General features: G+C 65.3%; 1 protein-coding gene across 6 annotated transcripts in view; it reads left to right on the top strand.

The window, feature by feature from the left end:
- The window catches only part of SEMA4G (semaphorin 4G), a 106539-nt gene extending 90596 nt beyond the window's left edge, over window positions 1-15943 (top strand). For 4 of the 6 annotated variants that reach the window (XM_037904866.2, XM_043551660.1, XM_043551661.1 and 1 more), the window contains 8 exons: window positions 1244-1388; window positions 2507-2729; window positions 3048-3163; window positions 5350-5504; window positions 6266-6327; window positions 7680-8848; window positions 10385-10454; window positions 12104-15943. In XM_037904866.2, the coding sequence (XP_037760794.1) occupies window positions 1244-1388; window positions 2507-2729; window positions 3048-3163; window positions 5350-5504; window positions 6266-6327; window positions 7680-8521 (1543 nt within the window). In that variant the 3' untranslated portion in view covers window positions 8522-8848; window positions 10385-10454; window positions 12104-15943. The remainder of the gene's footprint in view (window positions 1-1243; window positions 1389-2506; window positions 2730-3047; window positions 3164-5349; window positions 5505-6265; window positions 6328-7679; window positions 8849-10384; window positions 10455-12103) is intronic. The other 2 variants (XM_043551658.1, XM_043551659.1) reach the window with 2 other exon arrangements.
- The last annotated feature ends 5867 nt before the right edge of the window (window positions 15944-21810 follow it).

Here is a 21810-nt window from a genome sequence, read left to right on the forward strand (position 1 = left end):
GGGTAGGTTTAACAGAGTGGGGAAACTGAGGCACACATTGTGGCTGGGGCTCGTCCTGACTCCTGGAGTCCTTGAATGGCTGCTTCTCTCCACCTCCCATCCTGCTGACGTGCCAGCTTGCCAGGCCCGGCTGGGCAGCATTCCTCTCTGGTGAGGGCATGCCCTGCGGGCTGCGGGCCTGCCGCGCTCAGCACCTCCAGCAGGCCAGGTCTGGGGCACCCTTGGGATCTCCCTGGAGAGCCCTGCGCTTGGGAAATCGCCAGCCCTAAGGCTCCCAAACTTGGGGGCTCTTCCCCGACCTGCAGGGGCTCTGCCTGGCACTCCCCCACCTCCCGCTGAGGCAGGAGACGTACAGCGGGTGACCCTGCTATTGCCGTGTACCCGTTAGCCGTGTACCCGTTCCCTCCGAGCCCATCTCCGGTGCCTTTGGGGCTGATCTGCCCAGGCTGCTGCGGGCAGGGGGTGGCAAACAGCGCGGGGGTGCGGCGACGTCCCTGCCGGAGCGAGGCAGCTGCTGGGAGCAGAACCGGAACCACCTGGGCTTTTGCTGGTTCCTTTTGCGGAGCAGCCCACCTGGGAGACCAGGACCAGAACAGCACGGGGGCTGCGGGTCGGGATTGAGGGGCGTTGGCAGAGCTGTGTGCTGCCCGGATTGGTGAGGTTGCCCATCTGCTCCCTATGCTGGGGTTGGACAGCGGCTCTGTGTCGTTTGTGGACACACTGTCCATTCCCCCGTCCCTCCTAGGGCCTGCTGCGCCCACGTCCCATCCTGCCACAGCTCTGCCAATGCCAGCTGCCGCTCTGGCGTTTGTCAGCCAGGGCCTGATGGAGCAATGGGGGGGCTCTCCGTTTTCCATTCCCTTTCCCTGGAGAGACAGTTTTGGGCCTCAGTTTGGAAACTGGGGTTCTCTGCCACTGCCTTGCCGTGTGACTCTGGGCAAGCCCCTTCCCCCTCTGGGCCTTGGGTTCCCATCTGTAAAATGGGCATTATGCAACAGATCCACTTTGAGGTCTCCAGCTGCAGGTCCGTGGGATGGTCCTGTTGTCATTTCAGAGAGGGCAGCAGCTCCTTGTCCCCCTCCAGGAAAGCCTGGGTGTTTGTAGCCGTTTCTGTAGGCCCCAGCTCTCAGTGAGGGAGCGGGCGGCGTGGTCAGTGGCTGGGGCGTCTGGCGGACGGAGCAGGGAGGTGTGTGTAGCCCGTGGGGCGGCCACGGGTTGCTGATCCTGTCGCTGTCTCTCCTAGGAGGAGCATGGAGGCATCCGCCGTCTGCCAGTACAACATCTCTGAGCTGCAGAGGGCTTTCGAGGGCCCCTATATGCAATACCAGGACACCACCCACAAATGGACCCGCTACGACGGGGAGGTGCCAGACCCACGGCCGGGCTCTGTAAGTGACCTGGAGACGCCAGTGCCCCCTGTTGGGCTGCAAACATGCCCTCGGGCTTCATCCCCAGGAGGGATTGGTGAGGGGCCACGAAGGCCTTGATGCTGGTCCCAGCTCTGCTGCTGACTCCCGGCCAGGCCCACCGGTTCCAGCATGCATGGCTCCCTCCTTGGGGCGTGGGGGGCAGGGGTTGGTGCTCGCGCCCCAGCAACTTCCTGAGTTTTGGGAGGCTGGGGGGGGAGGGCGGGAATCAGCTGAACAGGAGCTCCCAGGGCGATGCTGGGGCCAAAAGGGCTAATGCAATCTGGGGCTGTATAAACGGGAATCTCGAGGAGAAGAGAGGTTATTTTAGCTCTGTATTTGGCCTTGGTGCGACCGCTCCCGGGGTCCTGTGTCCGGGTCTGGTGCCCGCAGTTCAGGAAGGATGTTGATCAACTGGAGGGGCTCAGAGAAGAGCCGTAGAATGGTTAAAGGGTTAGAAAACCTGCCTTGTAGTGACAGACTCAAGGAGCTCCGTCTGGCTCGCTGAACACAGAGCAGGTGAAGGGGGGACTGATCACAATCTGTCAGCACCTAGGTGGGGAATAAATATTGGTTAACGGGCTCCGCAGTCTGGCAGAGGAAGGTCTAACACCATCTGAAGCTAGAGAAGTTCCGACCGGAAACGAGGGGTAAATGTGAACAGTGAGAGTAACTAACCACTGGAGCAATGTACCAAGCGCCTGGTGGATTCCCCGTCACTGGCGGTTTGGAAATCCAGCCTGAGAACTTGTCTGAACGCTGCTCGAGGAGGGATTTGGGGGCAGGTCTCTGGCATGTGCTCTGCAGGGGGTCAGGCTTCTGGCCCTGGTGTCGAGGAAAGCCCTGGAGTCTGAGGCCGGAAGGAATCATTAGATCATTTAGTTTGACCTCCCGCAAAGCACAGACCAGGTGTTTCACCCCGTGCCGAGGCCAGGTACAGTCGGACTGAAAAGAACAGCAGCGCCCAAGGTGCCACCGAGACCCGTGCAATGGCCGGGCACTGGTTAGGTGAGACATGCCCAGGTGATCCCAGAGGTGGCCGCCTTGCCCCAGCGGGCAGGCTGCTACCCGTCCCTAGCCACCTCTCCTCCCCGCTGCAGTGCATCACCGACCACTCCCGCGAGCGCAGCTACCGCTCCTCCCAGGACCTGCCCAACGGCGTGCTGGACTTCATCAAGCTACACCCGCTCATGTTCGAGGAGGTGAAGCCGGCGCGGGGGGAGCCCCTGCTGGTGAAGAAGAATGTGCTCTACACGGCCCTGGCGGTGGACAGGGCGCCGGCCCTGGACGGCCAGCAGTACGACGTGCTCTTCATGGGGACGGGTGCGTCGGCGCCACCCCTCCCCCATGCCAGGGGCTGGGGGGGCAGTGTCATCTGGGGGCCCTGTGTCACTCGCCCAGGCTGAGCGGGACGGGGGACCCCAGTGTGGCTGGGGTGCCCGGGCGAAAGCTGCCACCGGAGACGGGACCCACAGACGAAGGGGGGTAGCAGAGAGCCCCATCCCCCCATCGGGGCAGCAGCCAGAGGCCCAGGCCAGGGGGGAAATTAGCAGTGCGGTTGCCCGGCCCCAGCCCTGGCCTATGGGCACAGCACTCTCCCCCCCGGTGCCGCCCTGACCGTGCCCCTCTGCCTTTGCCCAGGTGACGGCTGGCTGCACAAGGGGGTGGTGATCGGCTCCGCTGTACATATCGTGGAGGAGCTGCAGGTCTTCGGGACCCCCCAGCCCGTGGAAAGCCTGGTGATCTCCAAAGGCCAGGTGAGATGCTGCTCCGGGCTGCACCCCGACTCTGCTGTGGGGGACAGAGTAGAACTGGCTCCCCGAGGGGGAGGCACCGTGGACACGCTGCCCCTCCAGGGGCCCTCTCGCTTGTAGAGGGCAGAACAAAATGGGCGTGTTGAAGTCCGCGGCTGCCGCACCCCACAGCCAGGCCCATTGAAATCTAGTGGCGCATCGGGGCACCCCCTGAGGGGGGATCGGGGCGGGCGAGACGGGCAAGGAAGGAGGGGCAGGGAGTTCTGCCGGCTGGAGCACGGGGCCGGGCGCCAAGACACCTGAGTTCTATTCCAGAGTCTGCCACTGACTCCCACCCAGCCGCTGCCCCTCTGTACAGTTGCCCAGGCGGGGGCAGGAGAAACAGCTGCCTTTGCATGGTTAGCTGGGCTGCCAGGCCCTGGCGCTGCAGGGCGGCAGTGAATGGGGCCCCCGCGGCCTTTCCTGGAGCCCGTCTCCCACCCAGCCACGCTTTAAACTCCTTCTGGGGCAGCTGGCCAAGCAGAGAGGCCTGGCGGTGGGTGCCCGGCGCTCCCTGGGGCCCGTCTCGCCCAGAGAGCTGCCAGCACCGCAGGGTGGCTCTGATTAGCTAGCCTGGCCCCCTGCCCACGGCGGAGGCGCGGCCTCACTTCTGCCTGGCACTGGCTGACCCCAGCTTGGAATGCCAGAGCTTATCAGAGCCTGGGTGCCCTCGGCTGCCTGCCAGCCTGCCCGCCCCAGGGAAAGGGCTCAGAGCTGTGCTGTGGGGCAGGGCACCTCCCCACACCCCAACGTTAACCCCTCCTCGGCGAGGCACTGGCTGACCCACGTGGGGCAGGGGGCTCTGCTGAATGAGAGGGGCATCCCTGGGGCCCCTCCCTGCCCTCGGGGTCTCAGCCCCCCTCTCTCCATCCCTGCTGTCCTTATCCGAGGCCCTGGGGAGGCCCCCCCGTGCCCCTGCTGGCTTTCCAAGCACAGGCCTCAGCAAGCCAGAGGAGGCAGCAACGGCAGAGCCAGGCCCTGCCGCCAGCCCAGTGGGGCAGGGCCTGGGGCTGTTCCCCCAAGGCCATTGTTACTGGGGTCTCTGCATGGGGGAAGGGAAACCCCCCTCTTCGTAGCACCCCCATCCCATCCCCTCAGTCACGGGGTGCAGCCCGGATCCTAGGAACCAGGCATCCAGGAACCGTACTGATCCCTTTGGTGCCACCCAACCCCGGGCCCCCATCGCTTCCCCAACACCACGGGAGCGAGTCGTTCGGGGGGTGAGCCCCGTCCCAAGGACACACATAGGTCAGTGACACAGCTGGGAGGAGAACCCAGGAGTTCGGGCCCCCAGCCTCCAGCAGGGTAGTTTGTGTAGCGAGGCTGGGCGGCTGCATGGGGGGATAGGGAGGGGTCGGGGCTCTGTGGCTTCGCTCAGGCCAGGTGCTGGCTCTGTGCTCTGCTCCGGGTTTCCCAGGTGGCTTTAACGGGGCCGTGGGAGTCTGTCCTTCTGTCTGAGCTCCCACCCAGGCCTTGCCATGGCGTGGCCTGGGGCGGGACCCAGGGGGCGAGAGCAGCGCCCTGTCTCCCTTCGGCCCCTAGAGGTCACCGACCAGGGGCGATTGTGGTGCTGGCTTTGTCCTGAGACCCCAGCTCACCTCGGCCCCCTCCCAGACATGCTGACACCCAGCCTGCCTGATGGGGCACCGGGGCACGCCAAGCCGGCGTGGCCCCTTCTCAGCCCGAGCGGCTGGTCAAAGTGCAGGCTCTGGGGACATCCCAGCTGGCGGCATCGTTTGCTGCACTCCTGTATATTTACAAGGCGGGTCACGTGTCCTGCCGTGCCGCACGCGGGCGGAACCGGGAATGAAGGGGCGTTTCCCAGCTTCCAGCCTCTGTAGCCAACAGACCCCAAAACTCTCCGGAGCTTTCCCAGGGTCCCGCTGTGCCCAAAGGCAGCCACTGGGCTTCCTCACGGCTTGTCTCTGCCTCTCTCTGTGCCGCCTGTTCCCGGTCTGGATGTCTTCTCGCGCCCTACACGGTGCCCAGCGGAGCTGCTGCCCGGCTGGGGCTCGTTTCTGGGCAGATCCTCTTAGGCCTCAGTTCAGGTGTGTGTCTTACGATGCCCTGAGGGACGGCGCGTTCCCACCTTAGTGTGATCGAGTTTCCGCCGGCGCGTAACACCGGGGTCTCCGCTCTTTGCCTGGCAGAGAAGCGTGTACGTGGGGGCTGGCAGCGGAGTCCTGCAGCTCCCCCTGTCCAGCTGCGCCAGGTACGGCTCCTGCTACGACTGCATCCTGGCCCGGGACCCCTACTGCACCTGGGACGGCGAGGGCTGCCGGGAGCTGGCCGGCGCTGCGGACAGGTACGGATCCGCTGAGCTGCCCCAGGCCTCCCAGTGGGGAGGTCCTGGCCCCTGCGCGGCCTGCCCCACCGAGCTCCTGCTGCCCGGGTGAGACACGGCCATGGGGTCAGAGAGGCTGCCAGCCCAGCCATCGTCCCTGCTCCAGCCTGGGCTGGAGTGATGCTGGGTCCCCTCCCAGCCGGACTCGGAACTGGATCGCTGCCATGTGCAAACGCTGCCCAGAGCCGGGTGCGGATGGGGCACCGCAGCCTCGCCCGACGCCGCCCGGCAGGATGGCTCACCCTGTCAGGGTGAACCCCCATCCTGGTGTCTCTTGCTAGGGGCGCGTGCCGAAACATTGGGACTTCCCTATGCCCCGGCCCACCAAGCAAACCACCCCCCTGCCAGCTCCACCGCCCGGAGGTTCTGCGGTGCCATCTTAGCCCCTCGTTGGCACTGGCGGCCCCTTCCCAGAGCTGGCCCTGGTGCTCAGGAAGCCCTGACTTCTCACCCCGGCTCCCTTGCTGCCCCCGGGCACTTCCTTCACCCAGAATGGCACCGTTAACCGGGCTCTGATCAGAGCTGGGCTGCTGGGGACCAGCTAGTCTGTGTTCATGTGTGTGTGTGTGTGTGTGTGTACCTGTCTGTGGGCGGGGCTGCGGGCAGGGCTGCATGTGCGTGTGCGTGTCTGCAGGCGGGGCTGCGTGTGCACGCGTGTGCGTGTCTCTTGGGGCCTTTGGCCACCGACCCCCTGCTGACACAGCCCGTCTTGCTCCTCACAGGACCCAGCTGACCCAGGACGTGCAGCACGGCAGGGAGGGCTGCAGGAACGGCTCTGCTCAGGGTGAGGCTCCGCCCCGCGCCTGTGTGCTCATGCTGGGACCATCCAGCCTCCCCCCAAGGAGGCACAGGGGCCATCTGGGCCCTGGCGCCTTGGGGCTGTGGACAGCACCAGCTGCTCTGGCACTGCCCAGGAGAGAAGGGGAAGCGTCCCGCTGGCCCCCTCACCACCCCCACCTTCACCCTCAGTTCCCCGGGAGGGAGGTGTCCCCTGCCTTGCCCAGTCACTGCGCTGGGGGGGGGGCTGCAGTCCCAAGGCATTCTGGGAACTCTCACGGCTCAGCCATTGCCTTACCATGGCAGTCACTGGGGCGGGGAGGGGCAGTCCCAAGGCATTCTGGGAACTCTCACGGCTCAGCCATTGCCTTACCATGGCAGTCACTGGGGCGGGGAGGGGCAGTCCCAAGGCATTCTGGGAGTGCTCTCTGGGCTCAGCCATTGCCTTACCATGGCAGTCACTGGGGGGAGGGGGGACGGCAGTCCCAAGGCATTCTGGGAGCGCTCTCTGGGCACAGCCATTGCCTTACCGTGGCAGTCACTGGGGCGGGGGGGCGGCAGTCCCAAGGCATTCTGGGAGCGCTCTCTGGGCTCAGCCATTGCCTTACCATGGCAGTCACTGGGGCGGGGGGGGGGGCAGTCCCAAGGCATTCTGGGAGCGCTCTCTGGGCTCAGCTATTGCCTTACCATGGCAGTCACTGGGGCGGGGAGGGGCAGTCCCAAGGCATTCTGGGAGCGCTCTCTGGGCTCAGCCATTGCCTTACCATGGCAGTCACTGGGGCGGGGGGGGGCAGTCCCAAGGCATTCTGGGAGCGCTCTCTGGGCTCAGCCGTTGCCTTACCATGGCAGTCACTGGGGGGAGGGGGGGCAGTCCCAAGGCATTCTGGGAGCGCTCTCTGGGCTCAGCCATTGCCTTACCATGGCAGTCACTGGGGGGAGGGGGGACGGCAGTCCCAAGGCATTCTGGGAACGCTCTCCGGGCTCAGCCATTGCCTTACCATGGCAGTCACTGGGGGGAGGGGGGACGGCAGTCCCAAGGCATTCTGGGAGCGCTCTCTGGGCTCAGCCATTGCCTTACCATGGCAGTCACTGGGGGGAGGGGGGACGGCAGTCCCAAGGCATTCTGGGAGCGCTCTCTGGGCACAGCCATTGCCTTACCATGGCAGTCACTGGGGCGGGGGGGGGCAGTCCCAAGGCATTCTGGGAACGCTCTCCGGGCTCAGCCATTGCCTTACCATGGCAGTCACTGGGGGGAGGGGGGGCAGTCCCAAGGCATTCTGGGAACGCTCTCCGGGCTCAGCCCGCGGCGCAGGCCGTGGGGCGCAGGCTGAGCTCCGCCCCTCCCGTCTCTCCCCCCAGCGCCCCCCGTGCAGAAGAACCGGACGGTGCTGCGGGGCGACGACGTGCTGCTGCCGTGCGAGCAGCGCTCCAACCTGGCGCAGGCCACGTGGCTGGTGAACGGCACGTCGGGGCTGGCGGCCGGGCAGGGCCACTTCCGGCTGGGGGCGGACGGGCTGCTGGTGACGGACGCCCTGCCGGAGCACAGCGGGGAGTACGGCTGCTACGGGGAGGAGAATGGCCTGCGCTCCCCGCTGGCCGCCTACGCCCTGACGGTGCTGCCAGAGCCGCCCCAGGAGCCGGCGGCGCCCACGGCCCCCCCGCCCCCGCGCACCGCCCGCCAGGCCTCCCCCGACATGAAGTTCGTCTACATCGCGGTCATCACGGTGCTGGGTGGGCTGTGCCTGGTGCTGAGCACGGTGCTGCTCCACGTCTCCTGCCTGCAGCGCCGCAAGGGCAGGTACGTGCTGGGCGCCCCCCGCGCCCCCTCCGTGGAGCTGCAGACGGTCTCGGCCAGCTGCCTGGGCAGGGCCCGGGAGGCCGCGGAGGAGGAGCTGGGCCAGGAGGCCGGCTGCCTGCAGATCGTCCCGGGCGAGGCCCCCCCGGCGGCCTCCCCGGCCAGGGAGACGCCCCCGGCGCCCCCCCCGCCGCCCCCGCCCCTCCCGGCCGAGTTCACCAACGGCATCGCCGCCCTGCCCAACGTGCTGCGCAAGATGAACGGCAACAGCTACATGCTGCTGCAGCAGGAGGAGCCCAGCCCCTCGCCCCTGTACACCACCTCCTTCGCCGAGGAGCTGAGCAAGATCCTGGAGAAGCGGAAACACACGCAGCTGGTGGACAAGCTGGACGAGAGCTCCGTGTAGGGGCCCCCGGACGCCGGTCGGATTCAGTCCCCTGTCCCCGCCCCCCCCCACCAACCAGTGTTACACAAACCCACGGGAAACTACCTCTGGAACCGAAGCGCGGGGCCGGGCCTCGGGGCGCCGGGATCCCCCTCCTGGGACCGCTTGGGTTCGGACACTGCTGTAAAGAGACGTGGATTGAAATGGGAATTCTATTTATGGATAAAAGATGACGATCCGGAAACGCGGCTGTGTCAGGGTGGGGCGGGAGGAGACGCCTGCCCGGACGCTGGCCTCGGACCGCTCCTGCGGGAGAGGTGGGAGCTGGCCCCTGTGTGCTGAGAAGAGGTAGGTGACAATTAATAAAGCCCTGCCTGAGAGCTGCTTTCTAAGGCCTCTCTCCCGCAGGATGGAAGAACTCAGCTGATTCCCTGCTAGGGGGCTCCATGCCCTTGCCTGGGGGCACGGCGCCGGGGGAAACTGGCTGCCCCACTCTCTTGTAGCGTCCCAGCGCCAGGTCCGGGCTGAATGCTTTGGCCGTTGCTTGCCAGGGGCTTGCCCAGCACTGCGGCTTCAGCACTTCATCGGCTGCCGGTGCGGGGTTGGTTCTGGTAGAGCAGCGTCTAGCTGCCCCAGCCGAGATCGGGGCCCCGTCGTGCTGAGGCTGGACGGAGACAGTCAGACGGTCCCTACCCACTAGGGCACCCGGTCTAAGCCGAGGAGACAGACCAGTGAGGGGAGAGAGAGGGAGCGCCATCCCCACCATTCAGAGGGGAGCTGAGTGACTCGTCCAGGGAGTTTGTGGCAGAGCAGGGATTGAACCCCCAGCTCCCGGGTCCCAGCCTAGTGCTTGAACCAGTAGGCTAGCCTGCCTGACGACGGCTGTGTGGTTTGTTTGCTGAAGGACCTTGGAGCTTCAATATGCAGAATACGTGTGTGTGTGTGTGTGTGTGTGTGTGTGTGTGTACCAGGATGGGGGGTGCACAAGGACGGGGGAGGGTGTGCACAAAGGATGGGAGGGGGGATGTGCACAATGATAGGGGAGGTGCAGGGGTGCAGAGCCCTGTGACACACGTGGAGGGGCGGGGGGTGTCTACGGATACCTGGCTGGCAGGGCAGTCCAATGGTTTGACCAGCAGGCACAGGGTGGCTACATGGCTCACACAGGGTGACCCAGCCCTTCTCCCATGAGGGCGGCCTCCCTCCTCCCCCGCCCCTCCTGTGGGTAGCACTTTAGGGACAGTTCTCAAAGTCTGAACAAATTACATTGGGATTATTTTCTGTCTCCCTCCATCTGTCCCACCAGGGGCCATAGTTCCCTGGCTCCCGGTGCGCAGTGGGGAGGAAGTTCCCTCCCACACACCCAGCGTGGGGCAGGGCTCCCCATCCCAGCGGGCGGTGGGCCCATGGTGAGGGGTCAGCCTGCAGAGCCCTGGCGTCTGTACTGGCAGAGAAGCACTTTGTGGCCTTGGGCAGCGTGACGTCAATCCTGGCCCTTGGGGTGATTTGGGGGGTGGATTCCCCATGGCAGGAGGGAGTTTCCCATCTGCCGGCTCTTTGAGCTGCTCCGACGTGGGGTGCTGGGCTCAGCCCTGGGGGTGACAGGTGAGGGGGCAGCAATGCACTCCAGTGCGACTCTTGCACGGCTCTCCCCTCCCTCCACATGTGTCATGGGGCCCTGCAATTCATCATGCGTGTGCAGATGGGGGGACGCACAGAAAACCACCCCCCCCCCCCCGGCTCTGTGGCCAGCGGCTGCTTCCAGCCTGGGCTGAGTCTGTTTGACGTCCCTGGGGCCCTGGGCAGAGTGTGTGGTCCTAGCCAGCCCCAAAGCGGTCCTGGCCTGGAAGAAAGATGCAGTGCCCCCCATTTCCTGTGCCACAGACATGGCCCCTGGGACCCGCTGGGCCGAGAGACAGAGACGGGGAACCCGGCGCGGAGGAGAGCTAAAAAGGTAGGATCCATGCGAGCGCTGCAGAGGGGCTCGGGAGGTCGGTCCCTGCCTGGAGAGCTGAGCACATGGCAAGGGGAGCCCGTCTGCAGGGACTCGGGGGTAGGCACCTCGGGGTGGCATTGCTGGAGGGCGGGCAAGGGAGCAGGGCACCTGCTGCAGGCAGCTGGAGCTGGCAGAGTCCAGGCACCAGACAGGAGTGGGTCAGGAGCCATTGAGCAGTGGGGACAAGGCGAGGGCTGGAGGAGGAGACGGGAGCAATGGGACCCATCAGTGCCAGGCTAGTCTGTCGCCCAGCTCCTGCCGATGGGGTTGAGCCCATGTCCCACCTGGCTGCACTGAGCCCTTCCAGTGCAGCGCCCCCCTGCCTCGGGCCGGGCAGCTGGGCTGGTTCCAGCTCCCTCCTGCGGCTGGATCTGGCCAGGTCGGGTTTGCAGACCGCCAGCCTCTCCCGGGGGCCTGTGCTGAACAAGGCCCTTTTCCTCCAGCCCGTTAACGAATTGCTTTGTCCCATCGCTGACCCGGGGCGGCTGGGCTCCCCCTTCTCCAGGCCAGAACGGCTGGGCCAGACCGAGCAGATCTGGGGACAGGAGCCAGACCCATGGCCCCCATCCTCAGCTGCTCCCCATAGCAACCTGCCTCCGCATGCCCCCCTCTCCAGGAGGCATGCCCCCCTCTCCAGGAACCACCCCCACAGCTCTCTGCAAGGCCCTGGGCCATGGCCTCCTTTGGCAGCAGGGCTGCACCGCTCGGCATTCGGGACAGGCCAGGCCGCCCAATTGCAGATTCCAGTTACGAGACCCCGGGGCGGGGGATGTAATCACCCCTGCTGGAATTTGGCCGGGACGCCAGGGCCAGCACCCCCCGCCTGCCAGGGGAGCTGTCGTGCCCGCAAGCTGAGGGGCTGTTTTACATCTCTCCGGCCACCTCTGAGCAGCGCGGGGCCGTGGCTGGCACTGAGCTGCCTGGGTGATGGGCATCTGATGACAACTCTCTGCCATCTGCATCGGAGCGCAGAGTGCCACCTGCCAAGCAGCCATGGCCACTGCTCTCAGCAAGGCAGCATGTCTCCCCTCCACTTCCCGACACCCTGTCCCGGCCCTGCTTAGGCTGCCCCCGCGGGCGTGGCTGTCGACTTCTCTCCCACCTGCCCCTGCTGGCTTCCCACTGCCCGCCTCCTGGCGCCGGTGCCCATCCCACGGGCAGGGGGAGGGACAGGTTTGGCAGGCCGTGTCCAGCGTGGCAGGGGGGTACAGAAATAACAGAGAGGGAAAGGCGACGGGGCACGGGGGCCAGGGTGGTATCTGTGCAGCACTGGCAGGACGTGCCCAGCCAGCCAGGAACCGGCAGCTGATGGCGAGGGCCCGGTGCCACAGCCCGAACCCAGCTCCTGAGGAGAAGGACTGGGGCCAGACCGGGCCCTGGAGCTGGAACTGGTGAACCCAGCTGGTTTTACGGGCGGAACTGAACGGCATTTCCCAGTGCAGGGGGTGTCCCGCTCCGCTTAGGGGGTGCAAGGGGGCATCCCTGTTCTGCTTGGGGGATGCAGGGGACGTCTCAGCTCAGGGGGTGCAGGGGGGTGTAGCTTGGGCTGGGGACCCTGCTGCACATTCTGTGCAAACGCCTTACACAAGCCCTTGTCTGTCTCTCAGCAGGAGCCCGTTAGTCTGTGCAGAACGCCGACGTGGTCGTGAAGGGGCTGGCTCCAACGCGGGGCCCTGAGCTGCACCGCCACAGGCCGGAGCGCAGGGCTGGGGGGCGCCGGCTTTCAACACAGCCTGACGTGGTGGGGAGAGAGCTGTGCCTGGCCCCTCCATCCCCAGCAAAAGTGGCCCTGAGCTATCCTAGCGATGCCAGGCTGCAGCCAGGTCGTGGGGCAGAGAGTGGGCAGACAGGCCTTGCAGAGTGAGTGCGTAGGGGTACGTGTGTGGGGTCACTGCAGCATGGCCGTGGAGTGGTGCTTTAGGGGGGGTCACAGCAGCGTGGCCGTGGAGTGGTCCTTTTGGGTGGTCACGGCAGCGTGGCCGTGGAGTGGTACGTGTGGGTGGTCACGGCAGCGTGGCCGTGGAGTGGTGCGTTTGGGGGTCACGGCAGCATGGCCGTGGAGTGGTACGTGTGGGGGGTCACGGCAGCGTGGCCGTGGAGTGGTACATATGGGGGGTCACGGCAGCGTGGCCGTGAAGTGGTACGTGTGGGTGGTCACGGCAGCGTGGCCGTGGAGTGGTGCGTTTGGGGGTCACGGCAGCATGGCCGTGGAGTGGTACGTGTGGGGGGTCACGGCAGCGTGGCCGTGGAATGGTACGTGTGGGGGTCACGGCAGCGTGGCCGTGGAGTGGTGCGTGTGGGGGTCACCCCTTGCCTGTGGCAGTGCCCTCCCATTGCCAGGCCCCGCCGGCCGTTGGGGACCAAGACCCCAGGAGCCAGGCTCAGCACAGAGGACGGGGCAGGTGAGGGGGCAGGGTGATGTGGCACTTAACCAAACAGCCTCCTTCGTCCTCACAGCCAGGGGAGGGCCCCATCCTGTGCCCTGTCCCAGTACAGGCGCTCAGGTTACGGTGGTGTAGCTGGGAGCAGGCGCTGGTCCTGGGTTCCAGCTCCCCTTGGCTTCCGTTGTCTGCCTCCTGGGTCTTTCCCGCCCCGGCGCCACCTTCCTGCCCATCCGGCCCCAACGCCCCCTGCCTATGGAAGGCCAGAACGGAGCTGGGCAGGGGCGGGCGTCGTGACAGGCCCTGCTGTGTGTGTGCGTCGGCGTGCGTGTGTGTGTGTGTGTGCGCGCACGCTCAGCTCCGCGGGCTGGAATGGCAGACACGCCACGTGACCGTGCCTGCTCACGAGCACGCCTGCCGCCACGGGGATCCCCTTGCAGGGGGGGTGTTTTGGGAGCACAAGCTCCGGGGTTCTGGCCCCCGCCGGTGCCGAAGACCTGTGCGCACCGCCTGGGTTTATTCCAGCCCCGGACCCCCGGAGCGTGCGGGTGTGCGCCACACGCCAGAGACCGGCCCCCTGCTCCGCTTGTTGTTACAGCGCCCGGGACCGCGCTCGCCTGTCCCGAGAGAGGCCGGCTCCCAGCTGAGCTCCACCGCCTCCTCCGTCCGTCCCCGCTCGGCCGCGGCTTCACCCCCGCAGAGCCGCCGCGCGGTTCGAAGTGACTGGTTCGCTAACGAGCACTCGGCGCCCGGGCCTCCAGCGCGGCGTGGGAACGGCCGGCGACGACCGTCGCTTCAAACGCAGGGACAGTCGGCCCCGGAGCGGCCGCTGGCAGATGGCCCCGAGCGTCCTGGCGAGAGAGAGAGACTGCGTGGCTACGGCAACGCACACACCCCCGGCTCCAGTGGTACCTGGCCAGCCCGCTAGGCAGCGCGAGTTACCGCGTCGTCTCCTAAACATCACAGCCACCGAGAGACCAGACCGGCCGCGCCGCGCCCTCTGCCCAGCCAGCGCGGTGGGAAGGGGCCCAAGCGACGGGGCTGGCTCTGAGTCCCTCGGGGCACCGCTCCCACCGGCTGGCAGAGCCCCGGCCCGCTCTCCTCCTCGGGAAGCTTCGCAGGCTCTCTCGCCGTGGGAGTTCGGCACCAGCTCTCCCCGGCTAATTGACTTTGGCCTTCGCTCCGTTACCAGGCTGCCTGGTGTTCTGCGGGGGGAGGAAGAGACCACCCATGAAGCCGCTTCGAAACCCTGCTGTGGCTGGAAGCAGACAGCTCCCGAGCAAGCATTCCCCCCCTGCGCCCATCACCTTGTAACCAGAGCAGCGGAGGTGTATGCAGACAGGTCTGCTGGGCAAACACCCCCACGGCTCCACCGCTCCCAGCTGTGGGCGAGCTCTCAGGGTGGGTGGATCTTCCTCCCCCCACCACTCAGGCCCGGTGCCACCAGGGCAGCTGGCACCTGAGCCTGAGACCACTCTGGCAGAGCAAACAAGCTGGCTCTTAGCCCATGGGCCAGCCCCTAGAGGCAGATGGGAGCTGTGGATGTCCCGTGCATCCTCCCCCAATCCTCCTTTGCAGCATCGGGCAGCATCAAGCAGCGTCTGCCTCCCTGCCCCCCACCTCTCCCTCTGCGTGGAACGGGCACCCCGAGCACGCGGACCGCAGCCCTGGGGTTGGAGAGCTGGAGCTGGGGTCAGGCCGTGGTTCCTCATGGAAGTGAGCAACAGAGGTGGTTCTTCTGCCTGGCCAGGGCACGACAGCCCCCCCGCCAAGCACCTGCGCCAGGCCTGCGAGGGGCTGCCAGGCTGCCCACTCCTGTGGTGTCTGAGCACCCGCCTGCTCTAGTTTTAAATGGCCCAGGCGATGGGGCTCCCCACAGCCGCCTCACCCTCCTGCCTGCCTCGCCATACAATCGCAGGGAAAGGCTGCGCTCTCTGAGGGTTCCCTCACTGGCACCCCCAGGCCCTGCCCAGCTGATGTGGATCTCTGTGAGCTGCAGCTGGCGCTGGCTTGCCCCAGGGGATGCCCTGCCCCACATGAGTGGAGAAAGGGCTGGGTGGTGCTTTGCCTGGGGCAATAATGTCGCTGAGTCTGCATGGCTCAGGCTGTCCCCCGCTGGCCTGCCATGCTGCCGGCCATCCTAGACCTGGCCATGCCAGGCTCAGTGCATGGGAATGGGGGGCGGAAGGGGGAGGAGAGGCGTGTATAGAACATCCCTCGTGTGGAAAACATTTCAAGTGGGAGGGTGTCTGGGTCAGTGATAGCAGCAGCAGATTGTGAGTCAGGATGTCTGGGTCCTATTCCCAGCTCAGGGAGGGGACTGGAAGTCAGGATGCCTGGGGCCTATTCCCAGCTCCGCCACTGACTCACTGGCTGACCTTGGGCAAGTCACCTTCCCTCTCTGAGCCTCAGTTTCCCCTCCATAAAGCAAGGGTAATTTCTCCCTCCCTGCTGTTGGGAGGTGCGGGGAGGGAGGTTTCCAGCATTGGGACAGTGTGGTAGAAATGTAGAGCGAGCCGGCTGGTGATCCAACAGCAGTGGCCCTAGGTGCTGCTGTAGCCATCCCAGGCTGTTGCTGCGGGGTTGGTAAGGCTGGTGCTGTACCCCGCACCCCAGCATTGCTGGGCCTTGCCCATTCCCCAGCCGTGCCCGGGAAAGGCCCCGGTCAGCATGGCTCGGGGAGCACAGCACAGACCCAGGGCTGTGTTTGCGTGCCAAGGGGTTGTCTGGGGGGACTTGTGTTCTCGAGCCCTGCTCCAGCGCAGATCATCAGCCAGCCTTGGCGCCCGGTTCCTGGAATGGGAAAGGGAGGGAGGAATCAGCGTGGCCGGGGCTGAATCCGTGGCTGATCCCCTGGGAAGGAGCAGGGCTGGAGCCTTGCATAATGGAAGCACCTCGTCTCCACGATGGCTTGATCTAAACCCTATGTACCAACCCGGCTGCCCAGCGGCCTGCCTCGTCCTCAGTGACATTCCACCATGGACAGTCAAAGCAGCAGCGTACAGCACCTTGCATCTGGTTGCCTCTGCCCCTAGCCGCTCAATAAACCTGGATCTGTCTGAATGAGCCAGTGTGGTGTGAATCTGGTGTCGGGTCCATTCTCTGCTAGTGTGTGGCACCGCTGGGGTGGGGGCAGAGCTGCGAGGGTAAAGAGGCACCGTTCATTAGGGCACTGCAGACCCTCCAGATTCAAACCAGGGAACCCATTTGGCGTCAGAGAGCTCTCTCTGGCCATTGTACTGGGACGGCCCCGGGGTCACCCCACGTGGGTCCATTGGACCGTCTCTGCTACAGTATAAGAGGGCAGTATGTGGCTCTTAGCTACTGGTATGAGCCCCCGGCACTATAATGTCTAAGTGCCCTCGGTAGGTTCAAGGGTTAACAATGACAGTGAACTCTGCTGGTGGAGACTGGCTCAGCTGCGTTGTCCTCACTGGAATTGTGCTGATTAACACCAGCTGAGGATCTGGCCACCAGCTGGCACTTCCCTCCTGTTCAGATTCTGAGACTGTGCCCATCACCGTGGTATCTGGCCTCTTTGACCTCATAGGCTGAACCCAGCCCAAGGTGTACGGTTCTGCTCTGATGCTGAGGGGTGTTCTAGGTGTGAGGCTTGGGGTCAGGAGAGGGGGGCAGGATCTAATATTCAGATCCCAGCCCAACTGCCCCTCAGCCGCTGGGAGCTCCATGCCCAGGATTGGGTTGGGCGTTTTCTCTGGAATGGCTGGGAGCTGTTACCACCTGGCTGGTGGCCCTCGTGCCATGGGTAGTGGCCTCCGCTCAGCTCCTAGTGCACAAAGGTTCACCAGAACGGTGTTGCCAATGCTCATATTTGGTGCTTCTCCTAAAGCCCCGGCTCCAGGAGTCCAGTGATTAGGAGAGACTCTCACCGAAAACGGGACCCAAGTGTGACTGAAAGAACTGAAGCAAAAAGGCAAAGAAAACACCCCTTGAATGTATTAGGGGTACCCCTTTTATCCCACCTGGGGGGTCAAAATCCAGGGGTTCATTGGGTTGCTTCCGTTAGGCTGAGACAGCGACCATATGAATCAGGGGTGTTCTTGGTGTAAACTTGTATAGTGACCCCGGCCTGCTTCTCTGGACAAGTGAACAGCAGCTGGCCAGTCCCTGGCTAAGAAACCCCCATGCCTGCCCTCCCACCAGCTCTGTGCCCAAAAAGCCATGGACTGCTTCCCATCGGGGACACACTCACAGCTGCCACATCCACACCCACAGTCTCCAACTGCCCTCCAGGGACCGGCCTCAGCCCGCGGGGCTCAGTGCGGACGCACCCGCAGTCTGTTACCGCGGGTGGCCCCGCCAGCGCCTGCAGCTGGTCTATCCCCATGAAGGGGCGTGAGGTGCTGTCTGCTGAGCAGGGTGCCTGGCCGCCCTGTGGCTTTCCCGACGGCTGGGATGGGCTTTGGGCCCAAGACTCCCGCGGCCGGCACAAGGGGAGTTTTCAGAGGCTGACGGTTTTAAGCCAGCCTCGTGATCTTTGAACCCTAAGGGTTGGCCAGGCCGAGAAATGCCCCTCTCCTGGCCCACCACCCTTTGGCCCAACGCCGGCTCGGGCAAGCCCCCACCTTTGGATGGGGGGAGCTTCCCAGCCAGCCGGTGAGCCCTCCCACTCGCTGGCCCTGGCAACCTACCTCATTCAGCCCTGACAGCAGCTGGCCCTAGACCCGTCACCTCCTGAGCAGTGCCCCACAGCTGGGTGTGACAGACCAGTGAGGAGCTGAAGTTTCTGGAGCAGCTAATGGCGGGGGGGGGGAAGGGGGGGGGGGTGTTAGCTCAAGCTGTTACAACGGCAGCCCATAGCAATGTGGGTTCAATCACGGTGCTGCGGGAGCTGGGGCACCCCCCGCCCCCAGCAGCTTTGTTAAGGTCTGCGCTTGTGAGGCCTTCAGCTGGGCATTGGCATTAGACTGCGCCCTGCTCTAGAGAGGAGCGCCTTCACAGCCGGGGTTAGCAGCCACCAAAAAAATGACACAGCTTCGTTCTTCGGGGTGTAGGACGAGGAGGCAGGACACCTGGGTTCTCTTCCTGGCTCTGCTGCTGAATCGCTGCGTGAGCAGGATCAAGTCCCTCCCCTGCACACCCGGTGCCTCAGTTTCCCCATCTGTAACATGGAGCAAATGATCCTGCCTCTCCTTTTGAAAGCGTGTTCACACCTACTGATCAGTGCTGCAATCCCCAGGGGGTTCTGGCACTACGGGCCAGCCCAGGATTACAGTCAGTAGCAGGACTTTGTGGTGGCACCTTGATATTACGGCCCCATTGTGCCAGGCGCTGTACAGGCACAGAGCGAGGCAGTCCTTGCCCCCAAGAGCTCACATGCTAAACAGATGAGAGGTTTGAGGGAAACTGAGGCACAGAGGGGGCAGGGACTTGCTCAGGGTCACCCAGCAAGTCAGTGGCAGAGATTCCCAGGCAGCTGGTTGCTTTGTGTCTCAACACCAGATAGCACCGGGGTGGTGGGATGCCCAAGCAGCCGGGGGGTCAGCAGCCATGCTGGTTTACGCCTGGTGTCTCCGTTGTTTGCCCATCCCCTCAGATTGCCCGGGACCATCTCTGCCTTGCCTGAAGCTGAGGGGGGATGGGTGTCCCGCCCCCAATCACCCCCCAGTTGCAAAGCCCTTTGCTGAGCCATCGGCTCCCCCAGGGGATCAGCTGCTGAGAAGGAGCCCAGCCCCTTCCAGTTAGCTAAGCCCTTTGGGGCAATGAAGGCGACTGGCCCTTGGCGCCATGGCCAGACTCAGTGGAGAAGCCCAGGTCTTGGGGGGGGGGGGCTAACCCTGAGGCCTGGCTGCTCCCCCCTGGCCAGGAGGGCAGCTGGGGGAGCTGGCTAGCAGGAAACGCTTCACCCTTGCCGTGGGAGACCCCATCCCGGAGCAGAGTGTGGCCCAGAGAAAGGGGTGAGAACCCTGCAGAAACGGGGCGAAGCCCCCTGCGAAGGTCTGATCCTGGCCCTGCCAGAAAGCAGCCACACCGGGTCACCCCAGGGCTCCTCATCGGCATGGAGGAATTTAACCCTGGCTGCTTGTGGTAGCCCAAGACCCCCACCCCCACCCGCACGGCCACAGGGCTGGGACGGTTCGCGGCTATTAGGATCTATGGGGTCCGGTGCCGTAGGCCCTCGAGGGGCCAACCCGACTGGGCCCCAGCGTGCCAGGCGCTGCCCAAACACTGCAGAAAGGCCTGGTCACAAACAGCCCAGCTGAGTTTTAGGCGGGCGCAACTGCCTCTCACCGGCACAAGCTAGCGGCCCGGGGAGGGGGTGTTGGGGGGGGTGCGTGGCAGAGACTCGCTGCTGGGACTTCCCAGGCCTGTGCTTGGACCTTGCCGCCGGACGCACATGAGGAGTGAGGCGGGTCCCATGCATGCAGGCCCTGGCGTCCCCGGCTGGGCCACATCCCGATAGCAGATTCCAAGGCACGTCCGATGCCACGGATTAGCCGGGCTGGGGGGTCTGCGGCTCCAGGGGGAACCAGGCACTCTGGCTCCCCTCTCAATTTCTCTGCGGCTCTCCCCGGGCCATTGTCAGGCAGGAACAGCTGGGTTTAATCAGCCAAGCCAGGAGCCCCGGGGGGTGATCGGCTCAGGAAATTCCACTTTGCAGAAACACTGATCCCTTAGTAACCTTGGGAAAAGCTCAACCCCTCAGCAATGGGGCTGCGCCGAGGGTGGCAGGGTGCAAGGACGGTGCACGCTTGGACAGAGGGGTGGGGAATGAGATCTCCGCCCCATGTCCCCCCCCCACCGCCACCCATGGCTGCTCTTTTAACACCACCGAACAGGGACTAGCCGGCGGGTCCCATCCCCGCAAGGGCTGCGAGCTGCGGCCAGGAGCGTCCAGCCAGAGCCAGTGCTGGGGATGCTGCCGACTAAGCCCTTGAGGGCCCTGCGTGTGTGGGGTGGGGAAACCCCTCGGCCCCGCCCCGGTGGGGACAAGGAGCCCCAGAGCCGGAGTCTGGGCGCAAGGGAGTTGGTGGCTTCCTCCGCCCACCCACCCATGTGAGGGGCAGAGATGCCAACGCTGGGAGATCGGTGTCCCCACATGAGCTGGGTGCTGTGCTCCCCTCCTGCCCCATGCCGGGGCATCCTGCCCAGCTGAGCTCCGAATCCGCCCCGCGCCAGGCTGATCTGCACAGGCCCAGCCAGGGAAGGGTTAAGGGGCTGGCTCTCTCAAGCCCTGTGAGTGGGCCAGCTGACTATAAACCCCAGGGATTGGGGGCAGGGGAGCAGTGTGTGCTGGGAGGAGGCGGCTCAGAGCATGGGGCCCTGCACTGGTAAGGCTGGTTTTACGCACCTGGGGCTGAGCCTTCTCTGCACCATGCAGGTGGTGGGAGGAAGGATTAGCTCCTGCATAAGTTCTCCTCCTCCTCCCCCCAAGCTGGCCTGAGGAGCCAGGAGACCTGGCGGGAGGAAGGCAGAGCCGGATTGCTACCTGCTGGTGCCAGGCTCAAGACCCCCAAGACCGCTCCTACTCGCTGGCACAGGGGGTGAGCCCTGGTGTCCGGGCCACGCTCTGACTCGGGCCATTGCACCCCGCCTCACCGGTGAAGGAGCACGGCATGGCTTCCTGGCCTAAACTGCACAGCAGTGTTAAAAGCGGCAGCCACGGCCTGCCCCAGAAGTGGTCGCATTTCAGCAGTGGGTGGAGTGTTTGTGCTCTGGGGCCCTTGGGGATCCTGCAGGGTGAAAGACGCTGTCGACATCTGTTAGTGGGGCAGCATACTTCAGAGCTCACTGCCCCCCCCCCCCAATCTCCCTGTGTACCCCCTCTATAGCTGGAGCTCTCAGCAACTCCCCACGTCCCCCCCCCTTCCATGAGGGGTTCTGTTCCCCCCCATGTCAGGGTCCCCTATTCCCCACCCCCATGGCAGGGGCTCTGTGTGCACCCCAAGCCTATGGAATGGGGGAAGGGGTGGACTGCAGGGACCTGGAGTCAGACACAGCCCCGTGGTAGATGGCCAGCTGTTCACCAGGGCTCCCCCAATCCTCGCTGACTGGAAGCGGGGGGTGGATGAGGGGGGGAGCCGTGCTGGCTGCTGGGCAGCCCCCCGCAATTGGCCTAAGGGAGTGGGGCGGTAAGGCCCCATTCTCCTGTGAGAGGCTCAGCCGGGGGAGGGTGTGAATTGGGGCCATGCCCCGGCTGTTTGAGCTACAGCCCCTTGCAGAGGTGCTGGAGGCCGTGGCTGTACTAAGGAACTGGCAGGGGCTTCCTGCCCGCCCCACTCCGGAGCCTGGAAACCTGGCAGGGCTGCCAACCCCCTCACCCCGCGGGCTGCCCTGTCTAGCCATGTCGGATGCCGCCAGCTTCCTCCCAGGGCAAGGGGGTTTGGGGCCCCCAGGGAGCGGAGGAGCCAGGCGCCCCCTTGGCCAGAGCAGGCCTGGGTGGGCCGGCGCTGCAGGGTGGGGTGGCAGGCGACAGAAGGCGCGGCCAGGGAAGGGCTGGATGCGCCAGCATTGGCCAGACGGGCGGCTTAGTCCAGACGCCTGCCCTTCAAGTGGGGGACTGGGCTGGTGCTGCCAGGACCCCCAACCGAGCTGGGGGGTGGGGGTTGGCGTGGGTCTGCCCAGAGCCATGCTCAGGCCCTGCGGGTCCCTCCTGCTGGTGACGGGGGCATGACCCAGCACAGCATGGCATGACTGCCCCGCTGGGCCCAGGGATGGCTGTGGGGGCAGGGAGCACAGGGCAGGGGGTGGATGGGCTGGTGGGTGGCACGTCCCTGTGCCAGCTGAGGGGGGGCGGGGGTCATGTGGGGGGGGGGGGAGAGTAAGGGGGGTAGCAGGCCCCTAGCTCTCTGGTCAGTGGCCTTTGCTAGTTGTTGAGGTGAAGCCCCTGTTTGGCCTGTCCCCTGCCCCCCACACCTGCAGGAGGAGGCCAGGCACCTGGCTAGCACAGGCTGGGGAAGGGGCTGCTGGGC

This window comes from Chelonia mydas, chromosome 7 (genome assembly GCF_015237465.2).
Source record: "Chelonia mydas isolate rCheMyd1 chromosome 7, rCheMyd1.pri.v2, whole genome shotgun sequence".
NCBI lineage: Eukaryota > Metazoa > Chordata > Testudines > Cheloniidae > Chelonia > Chelonia mydas.